General features: G+C 47.3%; 1 protein-coding gene across 1 annotated transcript in view; it reads right to left on the bottom strand.

Moving 5' to 3' along the window:
• Positions 1 to 25,809, bottom strand: part of ttc33 (tetratricopeptide repeat domain 33) — a 167,612-nt gene that overhangs the window by 13,039 nt on the left and 128,764 nt on the right. The window contains exon 4 of the mRNA XM_087975177.1: positions 5,594 to 5,725. Coding sequence (XP_087831303.1) covers positions 5,594 to 5,725 — 132 coding nt within the window. The remainder of the gene's footprint in view (positions 1 to 5,593; positions 5,726 to 25,809) is intronic.

The raw sequence follows: 25,809 nt of genomic DNA on the forward strand, positions 1-25,809 counted from the left end.
TCCATGCACATTCAATTCAGGGGTTCAAGGGACGGTGATGACCTGTGACTCGGGTACACGAGACAGTGATGACCGGGGATTCAGGTACATGGAACGGTGATGACCTGGGACTCGGGTACACGAGACAGTGATGACCTGGGATTCGGGTACATGGGACGGTGATGACCTGGGATTCGGGTACATGGGACGGTGATGATCTGGGACTCAGGTACACAGGACAGTGATGACCTGGGATTCGGGTAAACGGGACGGTGTTGATCTGGGATTCGGGTACACGGGACGGTGATGACCTGGGATTCGGGTACATGGGACGGTGATGACCTGGGACTCGGGTACACGGGACGGTGATGACCTGGGATTCGGGTACACGGGACGGTGATGATCTGGGATTCGGGTACACGGGACGGTGATGACCTGGGATTCGGGTACATGGGACGGTGATGACCTGGGATTCGGGTACATGGGACGGTGATGACCTGGGACTCGGGTACACGGGACGGTGATGACCTGGGACTCGGGTACACGGGACGGTGATGACCTGGGACTCGGGTACACGGGACGGTGATGACCTGGGATTCGGGTGCATGGGACGGTGATGACCTGGGACTCGGGTACACGGGACGGTGATGACCTGGGATTCGGGTACATGGGACGGTGATGACCTGGGACTCGGGTACACAGGACAGCGATGACCTGGGATTCGGGTACACGGGACGGTGATGACCTGGGATTCGGGTACACGGGACGGTGATGACCTGGGATTCGGGTACATGGGACGGTGATGACCTGGGACTCAGGTACACGGGACAGTGATGACCTGGGATTCGGGTACACGGGACGGTGATGATCTGGGACTCAGGTACACAGGACAGTGATGACCTGGGATTCGTGTACACGGGACGGTGATGATCTGGGACTCAGGTACACAGGACAGTGATGACCTGGGATTCGGGTACATGGGACGGTGATGATCTGGGACTCAGGTACACAGGACGGTGATGACCTGGGATTCGGGTACACGGGACGGTGATGACCTGTGACTCGGGTACAGGGGACAGTGATGATCTGGGACTCAGTTACACGGGACAGTGATGACCTGTGATTTGGGTACACAGGACAGTGATGACCTGGGACTCGGGTACACGGGACAGCGATGACCCGGAACTCGGTTACGCGGGACAGCGATGACCCGGAACTCGGTTACACGGGACAGTGATGATCTGGGACTCGGATACACGGGACAGTGATGATCTGGGACTCGGATACACGGGTCAGTGATGACCCAGAACTCGGTTACACGGGACAGTGATGATCTGGGACTCAGGTACACGGGACGGTGATGACCTGTAACTCGGGTACAAGGGTCAGTGATGACCCGGAACTCAGTTACACGGGACAGTGATGATCTGGGACTCGGTTACACGGGACAGCGATGACCCGGAACTCGGTTACTCGGGACAGTGATGATCTGGGACTCAGGTACACGGGACAGTGGTGACCTGGAACTCGGGTACATGGGGACTGTGATGACCCAGGACTCGGGTACACAGGACAGTGACCTGGGTACACGGGACAGTAATGACTCCGAACTCAGGTACATGTGGACGGTGATGACCCGGGATTCGGGTAAACAGCACGGTGATGACTTGGACTTGTGTATATGGGGAGGGTGGGGATCTGTGTCTTGGGTACATAGGGACGGTGGGGATCTGAGTCTCTGGTACACGGGGACAGTAGTGATCTGAGTCTCAGGTATGTAGGGCTGGAGATGATCTGGAGGCTCTGTCTTTGAGTATGTTTAAGGCAGATATGGATAGATTTCCGATCATTAATGGCATAAAGGCTATTGGGAGTTGGAGGTATAAAAGCCATTGAAGTACTTAATTGTCTACAATTATGTTCATCTGGATTGGCTGAATGGTATTCTTCTGATCCTTTGTCCCTGTGTTGCCTTCCCTTTGTTGATATCTGAACTGTCATTCATTCCCTCATTCTATCCAGAACATTAATTCTGGATGTTAAAATAAACACTTGTATATCTAACACATCGCCTAGCAACAAGCATGATAATATTCAGACAGTTTACATAACTGTCTAAAACCCTTGTGTTTACATTACTCTCTTTAATATATTATAATCCCTTAAGTAATTGTTGTTCATTAAAATAAATAACTGACAAACAATTGTATTGCATCTCAGAAAGACAGGTTACACAACACTCGGAGGGAAAAAGCCCCCTCATCTCTGTTGTGAAAGAGCGATCCCCTAATTTTAAACAATGTTCCTTGGTTCTAGACTGCCCCAGAAGAGGAAACTTTCTGCCCACATCAAGAGCATTCAGAATCTTGTTCATTTCAACCAAGGCACACCTCACTCTCTAACCTCCAGTGAAAACAGGCCCAGCCTGTCCAATCCTGCCTCATAAACCAACCTACGTGTTTCAGCTACCAATCCAGTAAACCTCCTTGGAACCACCTCAAATGCAATTCTATTCTTCCTTCAGTAAGGAGATCAAAACCGTGAGGCCGTATTTGAGATGTGCTTGCACCAAAGCTCTATATAACTGAAGTGTAACATCTTTACTTTTATGTTCGATTCCTCTCATAATAAAGGATAGCATCCTTTAATAAATCTTATTAATCCTTTGCCACACCAGCAGACGAACTTTGTGATTTATGCCAGGGCAGTGAAGGTGGGAAAACTCACAACCTTGAAAAAGCACTTGGATGAGCACTTGAAAAGTCATAACATTCAAAGCAATGGTCTATATTAGAGTGGTGCTGGAAAAACACAGCAGGTCAGGCAGCATCGGAGGAGCAGGAAAATCGACGTTTCAGGCAAAAGCCCTTCATCAGGACATTCAAGGCAATGCGTCAAGTGCTGGAAAGTGGGACAAGTGTAGATTTAAAATCATTTGTTGTCAGTGCAGACTCGATCAGCCAAAGGGCCTGTTCTGCACTGTACAATATTATGATTCTATGCAGTAGGAAGACAAATTCCTCTGTGTCCTGCAATTCTGCAGTCATTCTATGTTTATGTAATATTCTTGTTTTTATATTCTCCCGGCCCACATGAACAACTACACATTTTGCCACATTATATTCCATTTCCCAGATTGTTGCTCACTCACATAACCTATTCACATTCTTGTTTTGTCATCTCCACTGAATGGTCTCAGAACTATCTTTGTGTTTTTGACTTGCTGTTCCTTCACTCTGTATCTAACCCTGTGCTGGGAGTATTTGATGGGGGACAGTGTAGAGGGGACTTTACTCTGTATCTAACCACGTGCTGTCCCTGTGCTGGGGGTGTTTGATGAGTGACAGTGTAGAGGGAGCTTTACTCTGTATCTAACCCCGTGCAGTCCCTCTCCTGTGAGTATTTGCTGGGGACAGTGTAGAGGGAACTTTCCTCTGTACCTAACCCCATGCTGTCCATGTCCTGGGAGTGTTTGATGGGGACAGTGTAGAGAGAGCTTTACTCTGTATCTAACCCCGTGCTGTTTCTGTCCTGGGAGTGTTTGATGGGGGACAGTGTAGAGAGAGCTTTACTCTGTATCTAACCCTGTGCTGTTTCTGTCCTGGGAGTGTTTATTAGGGGGACAGTGTAGAGGGAGCTTTACTCTGTATCTAACCCCATGCTGTCCCTGTCCTGGGAGTGTTTGATGGGGGGACAGTGTAGAGGGAGCTTTACTCTGCATCTAACCCGTGCTGTCCCTGTCCTGGGGGTGTTTGATGGGGACAGTGTAGAGGGAGCTTTCCTCCGTACCTAAACCCAACACGGTCCTTGTCCTGGGAGTGTTTGATGGGGACAGTGTAGAGTGAGCTTTACTCTGTATCTAACCCCGTGCAGTCCCTGTCCTGGGAGTGTTTGATAGGGACAGTGTAGATAGAGCTTTACTCTGTATCTAACCCCGTGCAGTCCCTGTCCTGGGAGTGTTTGATAGGGACAGTGTAGATAGAGCTTTACTCTGTATCTAACCCCGTGCTGTTACTGTCCTGGGAGTGTTTGATAGGGACAGTGTAGATAGAGCTTTACTCTGTATCTAACCACGTGCTGTCCCTGTCCTGGGAGTGTTTGATGGGGGACAGTGTAGAAGGAGCTTTACTCTGTATCTAACCCCATGTTGTCCCTGTCCTGGGAGTATTTGATGGGGACAGTGTAAAGGGAGTTTTACTCTGTATCTAACCCTGTGCTGTTTCTGTCCTGGGAGTGTTTGATGGGGAACAGATTAGAGACAGCTTTACTCTTTATTGAACCCACCCTTTCTCCGTCCCAGGGGGTGTTTGATGGGGATGGTGTTGCGGGAACATTACTTTGTTTAAAAGAGTTAAGGGATGTTTACTCTGTATCTGGCTCCGTGCTGCCCCTATCCTTGGTGTGTCTGATTGAGACAATTTCAAGGGACATTTACTTTCTGTTTTAAAGAGTTGAGGGACATTTACTCTGTTTCTAACACCATGCTGTGTATATCTCACAGATTCGCAGTTTATCTGATTTTCAACTCTCCTGTCGGCCTGCAGTTCTCATTATGAATTGCCAATCATATTTTTCTCCAAGCTCCACCTCTCTGATATATCTTGGCTCAATGTGTCTACTGCCTAGATAATGACAGCAACAAGTTGAGATATGGAAAAAAACTGCTTTAATTTGAAACTTGTGTGGGTAAAATTCTTTCCGGTTAGTTATTGGACTGGGATTTGCAGACACCCATCTACCCTAATGTAAAATGTACTATGGCTGTATGCCAAGGACAGTAAGAGGACTTCTCCCTTGTGCCCTGACTAATTGTTACCCAGGCCAACATTACTAATAAACAGATTATCTAACCATTACTGAGTTACTGCTTGCAGGACCTTGTGGTGTGCCTGTTGGCTGATCTGATTCCTGCATTTCAAAATGCATTTCAAAAATAACTCTCTGACAGTGAGACTGACTTTGTGAGGCATGTCTTTTGTCTTACCTGTGAGGGGTGAGCTCAGGCCTGTGTATTGCCCCTGTCAGGAGGAGCAAGAGATTGCTTAAGAGATTGATCAGATTCCCTACAGTATGGAGATAGGTCCTTTGGCTCAGCAAGTCCACACTGACGCCCCGAGGAGTAACCTGTCCAGACCCATTTCCCTGCCTTACATTTCCCCTGCCTATTGCAACTAGCCTACACATCCCTGAACACTATGGGCAATTTAGCACGGCCAATTCACTTAAACTGCACATCTTTGGACTGTGGGAGGAAACCGGAGCACCCAGAGGAAACCCACGCAGACACGGGGAGAATGTGCAAACTCCACACAGACAGGCTGGAATTGAACCTGGGTCCCTGGCACTGTGAGGCAGCAGTGCTAACCACTGAGCCACTGTGCCACCCATTGTGTCAGATCTTTTGGTTTAATTCAGAATCCCAGTGTCAAACTGGGATATGGGTGATGACTGAGGAGTTAACTCCTTTCAAACCCAATCTTAAACATCGCAAGTACTGTCTGGTCTCATTTACCCAACTCCTCGCACTGCCTCTCAGTCCAACAGGGAAAGTGAACTGTCTGGGTGGAGCACCAGCGCGGACACCCCCTCCCTCTATGTGAAGACAGGGGCTCACCATGGCTATCTCCCCGAGGTTAAGCTGAGCCCGGCCCAGTGTCTGCAAGGCTTCCCACCACTGGGGGTTCAGACGCACAGCCATCTCCGCTGCCTGCACCGCCTGGAAAACCTCCTTAAGGATCATCAGAACCTGAGAGAAGACAACAGCAGAGTTAGTCCAGAATCTCAGCAGCAGACACCAACTCCATACCAGCGGAACTCACTGGCTAGACACGTGGACCCCCTCCCCACCCCTCCATCCAGAGGAGAATCACTCAGAGCCACCAAATTAACACTTGGGATTTCAAAGGTTAAATTATAAACAGGACATAGGCCCTTGAGGTGACACGCCTGAGGATAATCTAGGCAAGATTTATCAATGCCAGAGATTTCATGGGGTAACTATACAGGGTACGATTACACCCTCCAGGGTCAACTCTTTAAATTCAGTGACTGAGTTGGCAGCTCAGTAATTAAGTGCTGGCTGAGAAGATAGACTGGAGACCTTCCTGAAGGGCCAGGTCTCAGAATCATACATAGGGGTTCACACAGGGGGGTGAGGGTTCAGTGAGTGCTCAACTCCAGTACACATAGGGGAGGCTGGGTGGCCCAAATGAAGGCGGGAGGGAAAGGCTGGTTGGGGATGAGGGACGAAGGGAGGACCAGGTCATGGAGGAGGGGAATAGGGAATGAATCAGGCTCTAGCCATTCAGCGAGAGTGGAGTGGCGCAGTGGACAATGCTCCCACTTCACAAGACAGGAGAACCTGCATTGATATAGAGCCTTTGTTATGGGCCAGATCAAACCCCCTCAAAATATATCAAGGAGATAGCCTTGACCCTAACTTTTATTTTATTTAAAGGCAAGTGTAAGGCGCTGCATTCTAGATATAATTTGATTGGTCCATCACTGGGCTTTAAGCAAAACACACTTTATTCTAACAACACAGTTGAAATACAAACATAAAAAGAAAAATGAATATAATATTAACTCACTGGAAATACTTAATAAATCCTTTATGGAAATACTTAATAAATATTCTATGGAAATACTTTAAAAAAACACATGTAATTTAACTTCTAATCATCAACGGTTCCAATATAGCAGCATCACATAAACACACTCTTGGCAAAGGCACATTCAGCAAAACAGTTTTTCCTCACGTGCTCTCTCCCTTCCAGTCCAGGCGGAAGGAACACCAAAAGAAACAAATTAGCCACAGAGAGAGAACTCGAGCTTTTTGCTGCAGCAGAGAGAAAGCTGTATCTATCAGCTTCAACAGCTAACTAAAAGTAAAACTTAAGGCCTGAGGTCTGATAGAGCCTGATTCCACCCACCTGTGCATTTGTATAATTTAGGAAAAACCCTCGGGTAGCTTAAAGCTGTTCATCCACTGCTTCTGAAACAACCATTCCAGCACCAGCTCTCTGAGAGAAACAGCACAGAACAAATCTCTCTTAAAGGCCTGTGTTCAAAATGATGAGGTGTCCAGATAGAATTGGCAGAGAGGAAATGTTCTCAAAGGGGAAGGGTTGAAAATCAGAGGTCACATATTTAACACGATTGTCAAAGAACTAAAACCATGAAATTTACTTTACTCGATGATTGGCTGGGATCTGGAATTCACTGTCTGCGGTTGTGATGGAGGAAGACGTAGTTGTGGTTTTCGAAAAGGGAGTTGGATAAGGATCTGCAGTATCACTTATTGGCAAGGTGAATGGGAAAGGGAATTGGGATTGGACTGAGCATAATTTATGTTTATGGACTGAGCAGAAAACCAGCACAACATGACTGTAGCAATTTTATGATCTCAAAACATTCCAAAGTAATTTGCAGTCAACAAAGTACTTTGAAAGAGTAGCTATCGTTATAAAGTAGGACCTGAGGAAGGTTACTTCCATATCACCAACCACCACAAATATCTACTTTCGTACGGAAAATGCTGGAAATAGCATATTCAGGGGTGTTTACACAGACAGAAACATAGCTAACATTTCAGTAAATTTTCATCTGAACCAGGTCAGAGGGAGGTCACTGACCTGAAATATTAGCTCTGTTTTCCCCTTCACAGATGCTGTCTGATCTGCTGAGTCTTCCTAACAGTTTCTGTTTTCATCTCTCATCTGTAGCTCTTGCATATCTGATTTTGTGATATGGACTCAGGGATAAATATTAGCCAGAAAACAAGGCAGATCTCATAGGCACTTTTCAAAATAGTGCCATGGAATCTTTTGCAGCGGACTGAAGGGTCAAATGGAGCCCCAGGTGTATCAGTTCAGTCACAGCACAGCTCCTCCAACAGTGCAGCACACCTTCAGTGCACTCTCCAGACAAGATTATGTACTTGAGTCTCTGGAGTGGAACAGGAACACACGACCTCCTGACTTGGCAAGCATTGCTCACTGAGCTATAAGTTAAAAGTTTAACCCCCTCCAAGGCCCAGGGCTTGACAAATCTAACCAACCTGGTTAGACAAATGCCCTAGTTAGGATAACTGACAAATCTATATCCAAATAACCCAAGTAGGGCTGCCATGTCTTATAAAAATGGTCTGTTGTGTGGTGCATCATGTTTGTAAAAACATCCAAGGGAATGTGCTCCATATAAGCCCGACGGGTTCTCAGGCACTCAATTCATCAGAATATTCTTCCGTGCACAGTATGCAAGAATATTAAATAGTTTCTTCCCATGCCTGTCTAAAGATGGTAAATTCGGTCGACCTAAGAGGAGAGATATCGGGTCTACTTTGACTTCAGTCCTCAATACCCTCCCTATCTCTCCCGCCACAGCACACCAATAAACACGGAGCCTGTGGCATGTCGAGAAGCAATGGGTAAGAGTACCAAAAATTTTTTACATTTGGGGCACACTGAAGGTGCCCCTTTTTTAAACTTCGCCAGAGGGTCTGGTGCCAGATGAGCCCTGTGCAAAACTTTTAACTGCGTAGCGCATGTCCTATTACAGATTGAGACCTTTCAAGTATTCTCCCATATGTTCTCCCATGTTTCAGAAGAGATCTCCACTCCCAGCTCTTGCTCCCAGACCTCACATAACCGGTTAATATCCTGCTAGGCCCTGCCACCCAGCAGACGATAGAGGGCACTAACTGAAAGGGTGCTTATGGAGCGTAGCAACAACCTCTCTGTATCAGGCTTATAAGCTTAGTGAGAAGCGTAGTCTTCTTTTGGATGAAATCCCTAACCTGAAAAAAACGGAAAAGATCTCTGCTGGGCAACCCGTATTTGCAGCTCAGTTGCTCAAACGACATCATAACCTCCCCCTCAAACAAGTCTCCCAAACTAGAAACTCCTCTCGCTGCCCATAGTTTGAACCCTGAGTCCATCATCCCTGGTCGGAACCCTGGCATGCCAACTATGGGTGTAAGTGGTGAAGTCTTGGATAAACAACCCTCACTCTGACGCCTCGCCCTCCATGCCTTGACTGTACTAATGACAATGGGGTTCCGGCAGTGGGCCATTACTGTCCTCGTCTTATCCACGAACAACAGGTTAATAAGAGGGCACTTTGCCTGAGAGGCCTCGATATCTAGCCATATTGAGTTTGGATAATACCTAACCAATCACAGACAAAGGACAGCAGGGAACTCAACTGATACCTCCTGATGTCTGGGAAATCAACTCCTCCCCCTCCATGAGGCAACTGCAATTTAGTAAGTTTGATGAGGGGCCGCCTATGATGTCAGACAAAGGAACCAAACCATCCCATAAGCTTCTGCAGCGTTGACCTGGGAAACATTATAGGGAGCATACACATGGGATAAAGCAAATGAGGAAGAACATTCATCTTAATGAGAGATATTCGGCCCTGCCATGAAATTAGAAGAGCCTCCCATGTCTGGAGATCTTGCCTAATATTGTCAAGCAAGTGAGCAAAGTTAGTCTGAAATAACAGATCAAACTTTGGGGTAATAAAAATGCCTAGGTATTGGAATCCTGCCTGTGACCACTTAAAAGGGAACCTAGGGCCACCTTCAACTTCTGGCACATCCTTAAGGTTCCCCAAAGACATAGCCTCTAATTTTGTAAAGTTAATCTTATGTCCTGAAATAGCCCTCAATGAACTGATACATTATATCAAATGGGGTACGGAGGTCATCGGGTTTGATAAAAACGGAAGGACATCATCCGCATACAGTGTAATTTTGGGTGCCCTTAATTCCACTTCTGGAGCGGTTATGTGGATGTTCGGACGAATGGCCTCTGCCTGCGGCTCTATTACCAACGTAAATAACATTGGTGAGAGGGGGCTAGATTAGAGTGGTGCCGGAAAAGCACAGCAGGTCAGGCAGCATCTGAGGAGCAGGATGCTACCTGACTTGCTGTGCTTTTCCAGCACCACTCTAATCTAGACTCTGGTTTCCAGCATCTGCAGTCCTTGTTTTTACCCAGGTGAGAGGGGGCTGCCTTGCCGACTACCCCTACCAATCCTAAAATTCCCGACTTCACCCCGTTGGTGATGACCGCTCCTTCAAACCCGGACCGTGCCCCAGCCTTAGGGCAGAAAAAAAACAAGATGACCCTTAAGTCAACAGAAAAAAGACCAAGTCAGGATGAGTACTCCACCCATCCCTGGCTTCATGTCACCCCGAATTGTCACTAAAAGAGAAACAGAACAAACAAATAAAAAGGGAGAGACAACAAACAACATTCATAAAATTTCCCATCAGAAAATCCAGGTATTAAAAAAAATAGGAGAAAGTGAGGTCTGCAGATGCTGGAGATCAGAGCTGAAAATGTGTTGCTGGAAAAGCGCAGCAGGTCAGGCAGCATCCAGGGAACAGGAGAATCGACGTTTCGGGCATAAGCCCTTCTTCAGGAATGAGGAAAGTGTGTCCAGCAGGCTAAGATAAAAGGTAGGGAGGAGGGACTTGGGGGAGGGGCATTGAAAATGCGATACGTGGAAGGAGGTTAAGGTGAGGGTGATAGGCCGGAGAGGGGGTGGGGGTGGGGGCGGAGAGGTCGGGAAGAAGATTGCAGGTCAAGAAGGCGGTGCTGAGTCTGAGGGCTGGGACTGAGATAAGGTGGGGGGAGGGGAAATGAGGAAGCTGGAGAAATCTACATTCATCCCCTGTGGCTGGAGGGGGAAGATGAGGCGCTCTCCCTCCAGGTGTTGTGTGGCCAGGGTCTGGCGATGGAGGAGGCCAAGGACCTGCATGTCCTTGGCGGAGTGGGAGGGGGAGTTAAAATGTTCGGTCACGGAGCAGTTGGGTTGGTTGGTCCGGGTGTCCCAGAGGTGTTCTCTGAAACGTTCCACAAGTAGGCGGCCTGTCTCCCCAATATAGAGGAGGCCACATCGGGTGCAGCGGATGCAGTAAATGATGTGTGTGGAGGTGCAGGTGAATTTCTGATGGATATTGAAGGATCCCTTGGGGCCTTGGAGGGAAGTAAGGGGGGAGGTGTGGGCGCAAGTTTTGCATTTCTTGCGGTTGCAGGGGAAGGTGCCAGGAGTGGAGGTTGGGTTGGTGGGGGGTGTGGACCTGACGAGGGAGTCACGGGAGGAGTGCCCTTTCCGGAACGCTGATAGGGGAGGGGAGGGAAATATATCCCTGGTGGTGGGGTCCGTTTGGAGGTGGCGGAAATGACGAAGGATGATCCGATGTATCTGGAGGTTGGTGGGGTGGTAGGTGAGGACTAATTCCAATACCGAACAACCCAGATGGTCTCCTTCTTCAAAGACCGCAATTTCCCCCCCGACGTGGTCGACGATGCTCTCCACCGCATCTCCTCCACTTCCCGCTCCTCTGCCCTTGAACCCCGCCCCTCCAATCGCCACCAGGACAGAACCCCTCTAGTCCAGAACTGTGCTGAGGACGGGTCACTAGACCTGAAACATTAACGCAGATTGCTCTCCACAGATGCTGCCAGACCTGCTGAGCTTTTCCAGCAATTTCTGCTTTTGTTACAACACTGAGGATTACTGGCTTATTGGAGATAAGACATTAAACCAGGACCCCAACTGCACTCCGTTTAGCTCTCATTTGTTCAGGGAAAGTGGGCATCTCTGGCTGGGCCAACATTTATTACCCAATCCTAGTTGCCCTGGATAAGTTAGTGGTGAGCTGCTTTATTGAACATCTGTAATCCACTGGGATATAGGGACATGCATAATGCTACAACTGAGGAAGTTTTAGGATTCTGACCCAGTGATACTGAAGGAGTGTTGATATAGTTCCAAGTCAAGATGATGGATGGTTTGGAGGGGGAGTCTGCAGGTGGTGGTGTTCCCATTAATCTGATGCTCTGGTCTTAGTGAATAATGGGAGTCAGGGATTTGGAAGGGGATGTCGGAAGAGGATTACTGAATTATCATCTTGTGGATGATATAAACAGAAGCCACTGTGTGTCAGTGGTGGAGGAAATGAGTGTTGAAGATGTCAGATAGCATACCAATAAGTGGGTTGCTTCGTCCTGGACAGCTTTGAACTTGCTCTGATCCCAGCTGATGGTAATATTTGATGATAGTCAGAGGAACCTGCAGCTGCTGGTGTTCTCATGTAATGGCTGCTTTGTCTTGAAAGGTACTTTGAGAGGTGAGTTGCTACATGGGTTAAACATGTTGGAATTTCTAAATGGTTGGCATAGCATCACAACCACGATCGAGTGAAATTCCCTCCAGCCACCCTCTCCACTGATCTGGTACAACTCGCGCTGTGCACCACTGCTGGGAGTGATGAGGAAGATCAGAGTACCTGACCCAGCCCTCCCCTCATTTGCTCTCCAAACATAATCCAAACAATTTACAATAGTATCTCCCAGACCGTGCAGGAAGGAAGGCTACAGGGTGGGCAGTTGACAAGCAGGCAGAAGTAAAACAAACAGACAAACACCACTGTCTTGACAGGCGAAGGAAATAAGTCCCATTACCCAAATGGCTGCCACCATCTGCTTTTGCATTTACAGCTAATTACACAGAGAAGTTGAAAAGCAATCTCAGAACAGGAATAGTATCAACATTAGCAATCACTGGCCATATGGGAACTGTTTCACATCATGGAGTGACAGCAGCTCATTATAGTCTAGTCACTGCTTCAGTAACGTACAGGTCAGTCTTTCACTTGGATCATCAGGACACTGCTATGTCGGTGATCATGGTGATCTACTCCCACACCACCTTGCTGCTACGTTCATTTAACACTGCAGTCTGGTCATTTTGATTGGTTTTATAGAGGTATAAGGTACGAGCAGCAGACTGCCTGCTCTGAGCCACCAGTTTCACAGTGTTCACGGTTTAAAAAGGCTCCACATGGATTCAGATCATTCTCCAGGTAGGGGAGCTGAGCAAATTGAGGAAGGGTCGGTGGGGTGGGGTGGGGTGGGGTGGGATGGGGTGGAGCTGGAATACTCCCACAGTGTGGCGCAACTAGACTTTGAAAAGTTATCCAACAAATTTCCACACGCCAGAGGGTGCATGTTAACCTCAAAGCTGTGGCAATTCAAGATCCTTACTATGGTCATAATGTGGAAACTGGGCATTAAGCCCCACAGTCCAGGTACGTGCCTCATCTTTTCAGAGTGACTAGAATAGAGTAGAATCCCTCGTGTAAAAACAAGTCCACACAGACTCTCCGAACAACATCGCACCCAGACTCAATCCCCTACCCTATCCCTGTAACCCTGCCTTTCCCATGGCTAATCCACATAGCCTGCACATCCCTGGACACTCAGGGCAATTTAGCATGGCCCAACCACCTAGCCCTCACACCTTTAAACTGTGGGAGGAAACCGGAGCACCCAGAGGAAACCTGCACAGATACAGAGAGAATGTGCAAACACCACACAGACAGTCGCCCAAGGCTGGAATTGAACCTGGGACCCTGTGAGGCAGCAGTGCTAACCACTGAGTCACCGTGCCACTCCATCCTGTCCCTCAATCTTTTGTTGAACTGTTCACTTGTGTAGTTTATATGGGGGTTACAACATGAGGATTGGGGTCTTGGTCACAGTCATTTTCTGGTACAAAAACAGATTACCCTGCTATTCCCAAATCCATGCCTCCAATTTGATTTGACTTTCCTCACTAACTGCCTCAGGAAATGTATTCCATAGACTTATATTCCATAGAATTTTCCCCAGGTCTACAGCTTACTGAATGCTTTTCTGTTGCTCCTCGATCTAGAATCCAACAGTTATAGAGTCATAGAGATGTACAGCGTGGAAACAGACCCTTCAGTCTAACTCATCCATGCTGACCAGATATCCTAAATTAATCTAATCCCATTTGCCAGCATTTGGCCCAAATCCCTTTAAACCCTTCCTATTCATGTCCCCATCCAGATGCCTTTTAAATGCTGTAATTGTACCAATCTCCACCACTTCCTCTGGCAGCTCATTCCATACACGGCACCACCCTCTGAGTGAAAACGTTACCCCTCAGGTCCCTTTGAAACCTTTCCTCTCTCACCTTGAACTTATGCATTCTTGTTGAAGACAGTCTGCTCCAAGCTAAACTACTGAATTCTTTGCAAATTTTAAACTTCAATTGCCTCACTCCATAGTTTGACAGTTAAAACTTCTGTTTTTCAAATCATTGCACCCTGTCTCCTCAGAGTGGGTGAATCTGTATTATACACACTGCGAAGCCTCAATACCCTTCGTATTTTTAAGAATCCTTGTCCGTATTGTACCCAAGGTCTAATTAAAGTTTGATATCAGCTCATCAGTACCTGACATGTCAGCCTGGATCATTGTGAGAGCACTTTTACCCAAGCCAGAAAGTTGTGGTTCCAGTTTCACTGCAGAGACCTGACCACAGAGAAACTCAGCTGATTCTGCAATGCGGTATTGTGGGGGAGGGGGGGTGACCTGCTGTCTTTCAGAAATGATTTTGAACTAGTCGCAACATGGACATGAAATATTGCTTGGCATTATTCCCAAGACCCCAGCATTTCTAGCTGGTGATCTGGTGAATATTTACCCTTCAATCAGCATTACATTATCAAGCCACATGTTCCCTGACCACACAGCTGTGTGGTGGAAGGCTCTGTGCTGTCACATTGCGATCACGGAAATGTTTCCAAAATACTCCATTGCTTGTAATGCACTTGCAAACACTCTGAAGGCACAACATCAGTGTAGGTCTTCCTTTCTTCATCGGGAAGACATGAGGAGCAACATGATTTAGAAAAACAATTTGTGATAATGATTTTCTGCATTACAACACTCTTGACCATAATGTCTAACAAACCAGAACCTGGATTGTGAAATGTTCCAGGACATCCTGAGGTGGTGAAATGCAGCTCAGATGTGGAAGTTGATTGCAGTGAGGTGCTAATTACTGAGCTGTCTTCCGAGGAGTCTTCATACTCATGCATTGAGACATCCAATTCAATACTTTCCCTTCTGCTTCTTAACTATATAGTTACCTCCTTTCAGTTACAGGAGCATAGGGACATACAAATTAGGAACAGGAGATCACTACTCAACCTCTCCAGCTTTCACTAAGATCATGGCCTCAACCCCTCATTCCCCATCGAATAGTTTGACTCCCGTGTTAGTCAACAATCTATCCAACTATATCTTAACAATATTCAATGACCTCTCTTTCACTGCTTCGTGGGGGAGGAGTCTCTCAAATGGACAGCTCTAACTTTTGAACAGTGACCTCTGTTTGTAGTCTCTCCCACAAGGGGAAATATCAAACACCCGGGCACAATCAATGCAGTGGTACATGTTGGGAAATATGGACATAGATTAGATTAGATTAGATTACAGTGTGGAAACAGGCCCTTCGGCCCAACAAGTCCACACCGCCCCGCCGAAGCGAAACCCACCCATACCCCTACATTTACCCCTTACCTAACACTACGAGCAATTTAGCATGGCCAATTCACCTGACCCTGCACATCTTTGGACTGTGGGAGGAAACCGGAGCACCCGGAGGAAACCCACGCAGACACGGGGAGAACGTGCAAACACCACACAGTCAGTCGCCTAAAGCGGGAATTGAACCCGGGTCTCTGGCGCTGTGAGGCAGCAGTGCTAACCACTGGGCCACCGTGCCGCCCATATGGAGTTTGACTGAACTGTGCGGATGAAATTGATAAGAAACAAATGCAAATTTCTGTACACAGACCATAGAACAGTACAGTACAGGAACAGGCCCTTCGTCCCACCTTCTCTGTGCTGACCATGATGCCTTTCTAAACTAATCCCTCTACTTCCTGCCTATTCATGCACCTCTCTAAATGTGTCTTAAATGTTACAATCATACCTACTTCAACCATCTCCCCAGCACCATATTCCATCCACCCACCTGCCTCTGTGTAAAATAAATTACCTCGCACATCTCCTTTAAACTTCCCCCACTCACCTTAAACCAATGTCTCTGGTATTTGGCATTCCCACCCCAAGAAAATGTCTCTGAGTATCTACCCTATCAATGTCTCTCAGAATTTTATACACTTCTGTCATGTCGTCCCAAAGTTCGAGCGAACCTCTCCTTCTAGCTAACACACTCCAATCCAGGTAACATCCTGGTCAACCTCTTCTGCACCCTCTACACCATCCTTCCGATAGTGTAGCAAGCAGAACTGCACACAAAACTCCAAAATGTGGCCTAATAGCTGCAGTGTGACTTGCCAATGTTTACAGTCAAAGCCCTGACCAATGAAGGCAAGCATGCCATACCCCTTCTTTACCCTGTTACTCAGGGAGCTATGGACTTATACTCTAAGATCCCTCTATGTATCAATGCTCCCTGCCACTTACTGTATACTTTCCTCCTGCATTTGACTTCCCAAATGCATCACCTCACATTTGTCCGGATTAAACTTCATCTGCCATTTCTCTGCCCAACGTTCCAGCTGATCGATATCCTGCTGCATCCTTTGACAACCTTCCTCACTATCTGCAAGGTCACCAATTTTCATGCAAACCTACTAATCAGACCACCTACATTTCCATCCAAATAGTGTATATAAATTACAAACAACAGAGGTCCCAGCACTGATCCTTGTGGAATATCACCGGTCACATTCCTCCACCCCTCTACAACTACCTTCGGTCTTCAACGACCAAATCAATTTTGGATCCAACTTGCCAACTCCCATTTGCCTTCGTCTTCTGGACCAGCCCACCATGACAGACCTTCTCAAATGCTTTAGTAAAATTCATGTGGACACCACCCACTGGCCTACCCTCATCAATCCTCCTCTTCACTTCCACAAAGTTTGAGAGACAACACCTCCCCAACATAAGGCCATGCTCACTATCCCGAATCAAACAATTTTTTTCCAAATTCTGTCCCTAAGCCTCATCTGCAATAATTCCCTATCACTGATATAAGAAGTACATAAGATGAATCAGACCTACGCTCTGCAGTCCTGCCACATCCAGTGGTGAATGGTGATGGACAATTAAACAACTCAGTGCAAGAGGAGGCTCCACAAATATCCCCACCCTCAATGATGGAAGAGCCCAGCACATCAGGGCAAAAGATAAGGCTGCAGCACCTGCATCAACCTTCAGTCAGAAATGCCGAGTACATGATCCATCTCAGCCTCCTCCAGCGGTCCCCAGCATCACAGATACCAACCTTCAGCCATAGTACTGAAGACTTGTGCTCCAGAACTCACTGCTCCCCTAGCCAAGCTGTTCCAGTCCTGCTACAGCACTGGCATCTGCCCGACAATGTGGAAAACTGCCCAGGTACGTCCTGTACACAAAATGCAGGATAAATCCAACCCAGCCCATTCCCGCCCCATCAGCCTACTCTCCATCCTCAGTAACGTGATGGAAGGGGTCAGTGACAGTGCTATCAAGCAGGACCTGCTCAGCAATAACCTGCTCAGTGACACCCAGTTTGGGTTCCCCCAGGGTCACTCAGCTCCTGACCTCATTCCAGCCTTGGGTCAAACATGGAGAAAAGAGCTGAATCCCAGAGGGGAGAAAAGAGCTGAATCCCAGAGGGGAGGGGAGAGGGACAGCCCTTGATATCAAGGCTGGATTCGACCGAGTGTGGTATCCTGGCAAAACTGGAATCAATGGGTATCGGGGGCAAACTCTCCGCTGGTTAGAGTCATCCCTGACACAGAGGAAGATGGTTGTGGTTGTTGGAGGTCAGTCATCCCAGCTCCAGGACAGCTCTGCAGGAGTCCCTCAGGATAGTGTCCTAGACCCAACCATCTTCAGCTGTTTCATCAATGACCTTCCCTCCATCACAAGGTCAGAAGTGGGGGATGTTCACCAATGATTGCACAATGTTCAGCACTTTTCACAACTCCTCAGATACTGAAGCAGTCTGTATTCAAATGCAGCCAGATCCAGACAATATCCAGGCTTGGGCTGATGAGTGGCAAATAACATTTGCGCCACACAAATGCCAGGCAATGACCATCTCCAATAAGAGACAATCTAACCACCGCCCTTGACAATGAATGGTGTTACCATCACTGAATCCCCCACTGTCACGACCCTGGGAGTTATCTTTCACAAGAAATTCAACTTCAAGATCTGGACTTTCCTTTTGGCTCTTTTTTGTTTATTTTTGCTGTTGTTTTTAATCTGTTCTTTTTTGTAGAATTAGAACTAGATTCCCTACAGGGTGGAAACAGGCCCTTCGGCCCAACAAGTCCACACCGACCCTCCGAAGAGTAATCTACCCAGACCAATTCCCCTATATTTACCCCTTAACTGATGCATCTAAACTACACATCCCTGAACATTACGGGCAATTTAGCATGGCCAATTCACCTGACCTGTACATCTTTGGACGGTGGGAGGAAACCAGAGCAAACCCATGCAGACACGGGGAGAATGTGCAAACTCTATACAGTCAGTCGCCCGAGGCTGGAATTGAACCTGGGACCCTGGTGCTGGGAGGCAGCAGTGCTAACCACTGAGCCACCGTGCCGCCCTAAAACTATTTTCTAAAAACTATTGTTTTTTTTTAAAATTATGGTTTTGTAACCAAGCTGTTGCCATTGAATGGTGGCTTTGTGGACTATCCACGGTACTCCTTTTTTTCCTATACTTGAGTACATGTGACAGTAAAATCTAATTCTAAATTCTATATGGACTTACCTTACAAATATCACGGCTATAAGAGCAGATCACTGGCTAGGTATACTCCTCTAGAGTAACTCACTTCCTGGCTCACTAAATCTAGTTCACCATCTACAAGGCACAAGTCAGGAGTGCGATAGAATACTCCCACTACCTGGATGGGTGCAGCTCCAACAATCCTCTAGAAGCATGGCACCACATCCACAAACATTCACTCCCTCCACCACAGGTGCTCAGTAGCTAGAAGATGCACTGCAGAAATTCACCAAAGATCCTTAGACAGCACCTTCCAAACCCACAAACACTTCCACCCTGAAGGACAAGAGCAGTAGACACATGGGAACACCACCCCCTGTATGTTCCTCTCAAAGCCACTTCCCAACCTGACTTGGAAATATGTCGCCGTTCCTTCAGTGTCGCTGGCCCAGTATGTGGATTGGCCCCACAGCATGGAGACTGTAGTGGTTCAAGAAGGCAGCTCAACACCGCATTCTCAAGGACAGCTAGGGACAGGCAGTAAATACGAGCGCAGCCAGAGATATTCCACAGAAGAACAAAAAGGAAGGAAGATTACATCATAATCCAGCTCTCCAATTAATACCACTTCCTTTCTTATTCTCCACAGTCCCACATTTTATTATTTGTTTTCGATTCCTTTCTGAAAAGGATAATTGTATCTGCATCCTCTGCAGCCATCACAGTTCAGATCATCACAGCTGGTTAAAGTCAAAAGAAAACCAGTTTATTTCTCCTTTAATAGCTGCCGTAAACTGTGATTTTTTTAATTAAGAATTTTTATAAGAGCAAATGAGTCACCCTGTGCCTCCAGTAAACCAGTGACAGCATCCAGAGAAGGAGGATTGAGAACCAAGCAAATCGTGGGAGGGAACAGGGACCAATGAACTGCTTTCCTATCTTTCCCTCCACTCATAACACTTGTGTTTTATCGTGTGTGTGTGTGTGTGTGAATGAGTGTATATGTACGTGAGAGTGAATGAGTGTGTATGTGTGTGTCTGTGTGAGACAGAGCACTTGTGTGTGTGTGCGCGTGTATATATGTATATAGGGGACATTTGTAACTAATAGAGTTAGATGTCAACAATTTGAAACTGTTTCCCTGTAATTAGAGTCTATTCACTTGTAATAAATGGAAATTCTTGTTTGTGCAGAAACCTAGCCCATGGTTTCTGCCAACTGAGTCTAGAACACTGTAAGTAATCTAATCTAATCTAAGACAGGCTAACTGGGGAATTCTGCACACTTTTGAAAATCTTAAACATTTGTACCCACACTGAGAATGGTCGGACTTGATTTCTGGTGCTCCACCCAATTAAAGCATAACGCTGTGAGCGTTATTTCCAGATTTCATGCTCAGCTCAGATTTTTCCTCACCAGAGTCTTCCTCTGCAACATGGGTCTCTTTTGTTTTGAACTCCACACTTCTAATCTGGAATCTCTCTCCTTTGCTCTTGTCTGAAAAACGTTCATTTTCTCCCCCTCACGTTCAAGGTTTTAATTTACAATTGCAAGGTGCTCAGAAAGCAATGCAGGTGGGGGTCACTAAATATTCTTGAGGTGGAGATGGATAGATTCTCGTCAGGCAAGGGTATTGAACGTTATCAGGGATAGGAGCAAATTACCGCAGACGCTGGAATCTGCACTGAAAGGAACAAATGCTGGAGATCACAGCGGGGCAGACAGCAGCCATGAAGAGAGAGCAAGCTAACGTTTCAGGTCCAGGTGACACTTCATCAGAGCTAACCCACCTTTTTTTTTCAGCTATCAGGGACAGACCGGAATGTGGAATTCGGAACACAAAGAGAACTGAATAATGGAGCAAACTAAAGGGGCCAAATGGTCTACTTCTGCTCCTAATTTGTACTTGATCGTATATTGAAATAGAGGTGGACTCAGTTGAGAAAGACCTCCAGGTTCCATCCAGGTAGAGAACAAGAAAGGGATTGAGTTGTCTGAACAACTGAGTAGAATGCAAGAGAAGGGAGTATATAGGAAAGCAGTTGTTTGCTGGCATTATCTCAATCCCAGGGAAAGGTCTTAAGGCCTGGGCAGCTGAAGGTGCATCGACCAGCGGTGGATCAAATAAATGGTGGTGGTGGGGGGGGGGGGGGGGGGGAAGAGGTTTCCAAGAGGCCAAGATTTGAACAGCACAGTTCCCAGAATGCATGGGGATAGAGAATAGAGAGACAGGCAATAGAGGTATTTGAAAACAATACAATGAGGATTTTCAAACTGAGGCATTGCTGAATCAAGAGTCATAGAGTTAGAGAGATGTACAGCACGGAAATGGACCCTTCGGTCCAACACCTCCATGTTGACCATTTATCCTAACCTAATCTAGTCCCACTGCCAGCACCCGACCCATATCCCTCCAAACCCTTCCTATTCATATTCCCATCCAAATGCTTATTAAATGTTGCAGTTGTACCAGCCTCCACCACTTCCTCCGGCAGCTCATTCCATACACGCACCATCCTCTGTGTTACCCTTTAGGTCTCTTTTATATCTTTCCCCTCTCACCCTAAACCTATGCCCTCTAGTTCTGGACTCCCTGACCCCAGGGAAAAGATTTTGTCTATTTACCCTATCCATGCCCCTCATGATTTTATAAACCTCTATAAGGTCACCCCTCAGCCTCCGACGCTCCAGGGAAAACAGCCCCAGCCTGTTCAGCCTCTCCCTAAAGCTCAAACCCTCCAACCCTGGCAACATCCTTGTAAATCCTTTCTGAACCCTTTCAAGTTTTACAACATCCTTCTGATAGAAAAAAGCCCAGAAATGCACACAATATTCCAAAAGTGGTTTAACCAATGTCCTGTACAACCGCAACATGACCTCCCAACTCCTGTACTCAATACTCTGACCAATAAAGGAAAGCATACCAAACGCCTTCTTCACTATCCTATCTACCTGCGACTCCACTTTCAAGGAGCTATGAACCTGCACTCCAAGGTCTCTTTGTTCAGCAACACTCCCTAGGACCTTACCATTAAGTGTATAAGTCCTGCTAAGATTTGCTTTCCCAAAATGCAGCACTTCGCATTTAAACTCCATCTGCCACTTCTCAGCCCATTGGCCCACCTGGTCCAGATCCTGTTGTAATCTGAGGTAACCCTCTTCGCTGTCCTCTACACCTCCAATTTTGGTGTCATCTGCAAACTTACTAACTGTACCTCTTATGCTCACATCCAAATCATTTAAATAAAATGATGAAAAGTAGTGGACTCAGCACTGATCCTTGTGGCACTCCACTGTTACAGGCCTCAAGTCTGAAAAACAACCCTCCACCACCACCCTCTGCCTTCTACCTTTGAGCCAGTTCTGTATCCAAATGGCTAGTTCTCCCTGTATTCCATGAGATCTAACCTTGCTAATCAGTATCCCATTGGGAACCTTGTCGAACACCTGACTGAAGTCCATATAGATTACATCCACCACTCTGCCCTCTTCAATCCTCTTTGTTACTTCTTTAATAAAAACCAATGCAGATGAGTGAGCAACCGCTAGGATGGTGGGAAAACAGGCCTTGGTGTGAGCTGGGGCAGAAACATGACCTCCATTTTCAGAGAATAGTATCGGAAGCAGGCAGGAAATCATTGCTATAGTCATGTCTATAGGTACCAAAGGCTGGAATTTGATATCTTAGCAACAGATCAGTTGAAATGGGATACTGTCACAGAGGGTGGAAACAGGTTTTCATAAAGCTGCAGCAAAGTTCAACTTGGGATCAAATTGATTACAAAGGGAACACACAGTCTGATTCAGTCTCAAACAGAGAAGTGTAACATTAATGGCCAGGGAAAGGGTTTACCATAGGGGCTGAAAGTAACAGCATTAGCCTTACAATGTTTAATTTGAGAAAGTTTCTGGTGATCCAGTATTGAAAGTCTGGCCAGCAGTCTATTCCAGAAAACCAGTTTACATAAACAGAGTAACTGCAGACCATTCGGGGTCCATTGGAAAGATGACAAGGGAGAACGATCTGACAAAAACACTTAGTGATTTTCCAATAACTGTTTTTATTAAAACCATGATTAGTATGTTTTTCTTTCCTTGAAATCTTACAACAGTGCAGAGATTGCCACACTGTCACAGGGTCAGCGCTGAGAGAGTGCTGCACTGTCGGAGGGTCAGTGCTGAGGGAATGCTGCACTGTCAATAGTCAGTGCTGAGGGAGTGCCGCATTGTCGGAGGGTCAGTACTGAGGGAGTGCCGCAGTGTAGGAGGGTTAGTGCTGAGGGAGTGCCACACAGTTGGAGGGTCAGTGCTGAGGGAGTGCCGCACTGTCGGAGGGTCAGTGCTGAGGGAGTGCTGCACTGTCGGAGGGTCAGTGCTGAGGGAGTGCCGCACTGTCGGAGGGTCAGGACTGAAGGAGTGCTGCACTGTCGAGGGGTCAGTGCTGAGGGAGTGCCGCTCTGTCGGAGGGTCAGTGCTGAGGGAGTGCCGCACTGTCGGAGGGTCAGTGCTGAGGGAGTGCCGCACTGTCGGAGGGTCAGTGCTGAGGGAGTGCCGCACTGTCGGAGGGTCAGTGCTGAGGGAGTGCCACCCTGTCGGAGGGTCAGTGCTGAGGGAGTGCCGCACTGTCGGAGGGTCAGTGCTGAGGGAGTGCCGCACTGTCGGAGGGTCAGTGCTGAGGGAGTGCCGCACTGTCGGAGGGTCAGTACTGAGGGAGTGCCGCACTGTCAGAGGGTCAGTACTGAGGGAGTGCCGCACTGTTGGAGGGTCAGTACTGAGGGAGTGCCACACTTGTAAGATTACAAAAGAAAAACACACTCACGAATCATGATTTTAATGAAAACAGTTACTGGAAAATCACTAAGTGTTTTTTCAGATCGTTCTCCCTTGTAACGTTTCCAAGAGAAACAGTGCTTGAATTAGAGCTACATTCCAACTCAATCTCGCTGTCTAACTGGGTTGTCCCTACTATTCTCACACCAATTACAAGCACTGCCCAGAAAGCATGTTTAGTCAGTGGCAGAGCGGGGAGTTAATGCCAACTGGTTTGTGATAGTTTCCAGAAAACTGCTGGCTCTATCAATGTTTGTACCATGTCTCCTAACATCTTCCAACATCGGTTACGCAGTCTCTGGCTACAGCTTAGGCCTTTTCGGACTGAGATGAAGAGCAATGTCATCATCCAGAGAGTAGGGATTCTCTGGAATTCATTACCTCACAGGCTCTGGAGGCCAAGTCACTGAATATATTCATGAAAGAGATACGTTTTTTTATTTCATTGGCATCAAGTATATAGGGATGAGATAAGAGCATGGTTTTGAGATAATGGATCAGCCATGATCATATTGAAAAGGGAGTGTCACACTCTCAGAGGGTCAGTGCGGAGGGAGTGCTGCTCTGTCGGAGGCTCAGTGCGGAGGGAGTGCCGCTCTGTCGGAGGCTCAGTGCGGAGGGAGTGCCGCTCTGTCGGAGGGTCAGTGCTGAGGGACTGCTGCGCTGTCGGAGGGTCACTGCGGAGGGAGTGCCGCTCTGTTGGAGGGTCAGTGCGGAGGGAGTGCTACTCTGTAGGAGGGTCAGTGCGGAGGGAGTGCCGCACTGTCAGAGGGTCAGTGCGGAGGGAGTGCCGCTCTGTCGGAGGGTCAGTGCTGAGGGAGTGCCGCTCTGTCGGAGGGTCAGTGCTGAGGGAGTGCCGCACTGTCGGAGGGTCAGTGCTGAGGGAGCGCCACTCTGTCGGAGGGTCAGTGCGGAGGGAGTGCCACGCTGTCGGAGGGTCACTGCGGAGGGAGTGCTGCGCTGTCGGAGGGTCAGTGCTGAGAGAGTGCCGCACTGTTAGAGCGTCAGTACTGAGGGAGTGCCGCACTGTCAGAGGGTCAATGCGGAGGGAGTGCCATGTTGTCGGAGGGTCAGTGCGGAGGGAGTGCCGCACTGTCGGAGGGTCGGTGCTGAGAGAGTGCCGCACTGTCGGAGGGTCAGTGCTGAGGGAGAGCCGTACTGTCGGAGGGTCAGTGCTGAGGGAGAGCCGCACTATCAGAGGGTCAGTAATGAGGGAGTGCTGCACTGTTGAAGAGTCCACATTGAGGCATATTGCTGTGTCAGTGGGCAAGTACATATGGAGTGCTGCGATACTGAAAGCTCAGTAATGAAGCAGTGCTGCACTGTCCATGGCATGCTACAGGCAGAATGCCACACTGTTGGAAGCAATGTCTTTCAGAGAGATGTTTCTTGAGTTTGTCTGTCTCCTGTTACAACACAGGGTCAACCCCTCCGCTAATTTAACCCTGACACACAGAGAAGCTCACCTCAGGTCATAATCTGTTACATTTCGAGAGGCAAAGAACTATCCCAGAGGTCACCATTTAAAGTAAAAGTTAACAATTTATTCCTTAAGTCCAACAGAGAATATTAAAACCAACAACTATTTACAACTCCTTTCTCTTACACCTATCTTTTATCTCCTCACTCGACAAAACCGGTCTGATAGAAACCCTGATTAAGGTTTACAAAAAGAATTCAGATTTCAAAACCAGGCAGTCTTCTATTTGTATCTTCCCTCTCTGATTTTCCTCCATCGTCTTTTCTTCAGTATTTGCCTTCACAGGTCTTTCATATAAACAGGTACCTTTTTGAGAGCTAGTCTATAGTTGTTGGTTTTCTTTGCAGTTTTTGCCCTATCTGTTCAAAGTGACCAGTTTTATACCTCAAAACATTGTTTTATTTCACTGCTTGGATGTCCTCCCAAACAGTAAAATTCAAATTCGGCCAATCAATTTAAATTATGCCCCAGATACCAAAATCTGATCGAATTTGAATCTCACTGTTTCTGTTTGTACCACGGCAACTCAGTTACACTATTGGTTTCACAGTCAAATGTTACATTTTAAATTCTTTCAGGACACTTTGTGCCCGCCAGAAATTTCAGCTCCCTAAAAGGTACAGTACACACCAAACCCTTCACAACCCTCCTCAGTTGGAGTTTAATATCTCACTCAAATATTTGTTATCCGATGCACTGTTCCCAGGGAGTGACTCGTCAGCTGTAAAGAGATGACGGGTGGATTTCAGTTTAACACATCAAGGATAGGGGCTCCTCAAGCACATCCACAAAGCACATGTCAGCTCGGATTACGATTCAGACAGTGCACTGACAAATGGTTGGTTATGTCAGGTCAATGCCTGGTGCGGCTCATTATGTAGGACATTGGAATGTCCTTAATCTTCACACGAGCAAGGACATTACTAG

The sequence above is a fragment of the Chiloscyllium plagiosum genome, unplaced genomic scaffold (assembly GCF_037043375.1).
Source record: "Chiloscyllium plagiosum isolate Xiang-an unplaced genomic scaffold, Cpla_swu_hap1 HiC_scaffold_2, whole genome shotgun sequence".
In the NCBI taxonomy this organism is placed as follows: Eukaryota; Metazoa; Chordata; class Chondrichthyes; order Orectolobiformes; family Hemiscylliidae; genus Chiloscyllium; species Chiloscyllium plagiosum.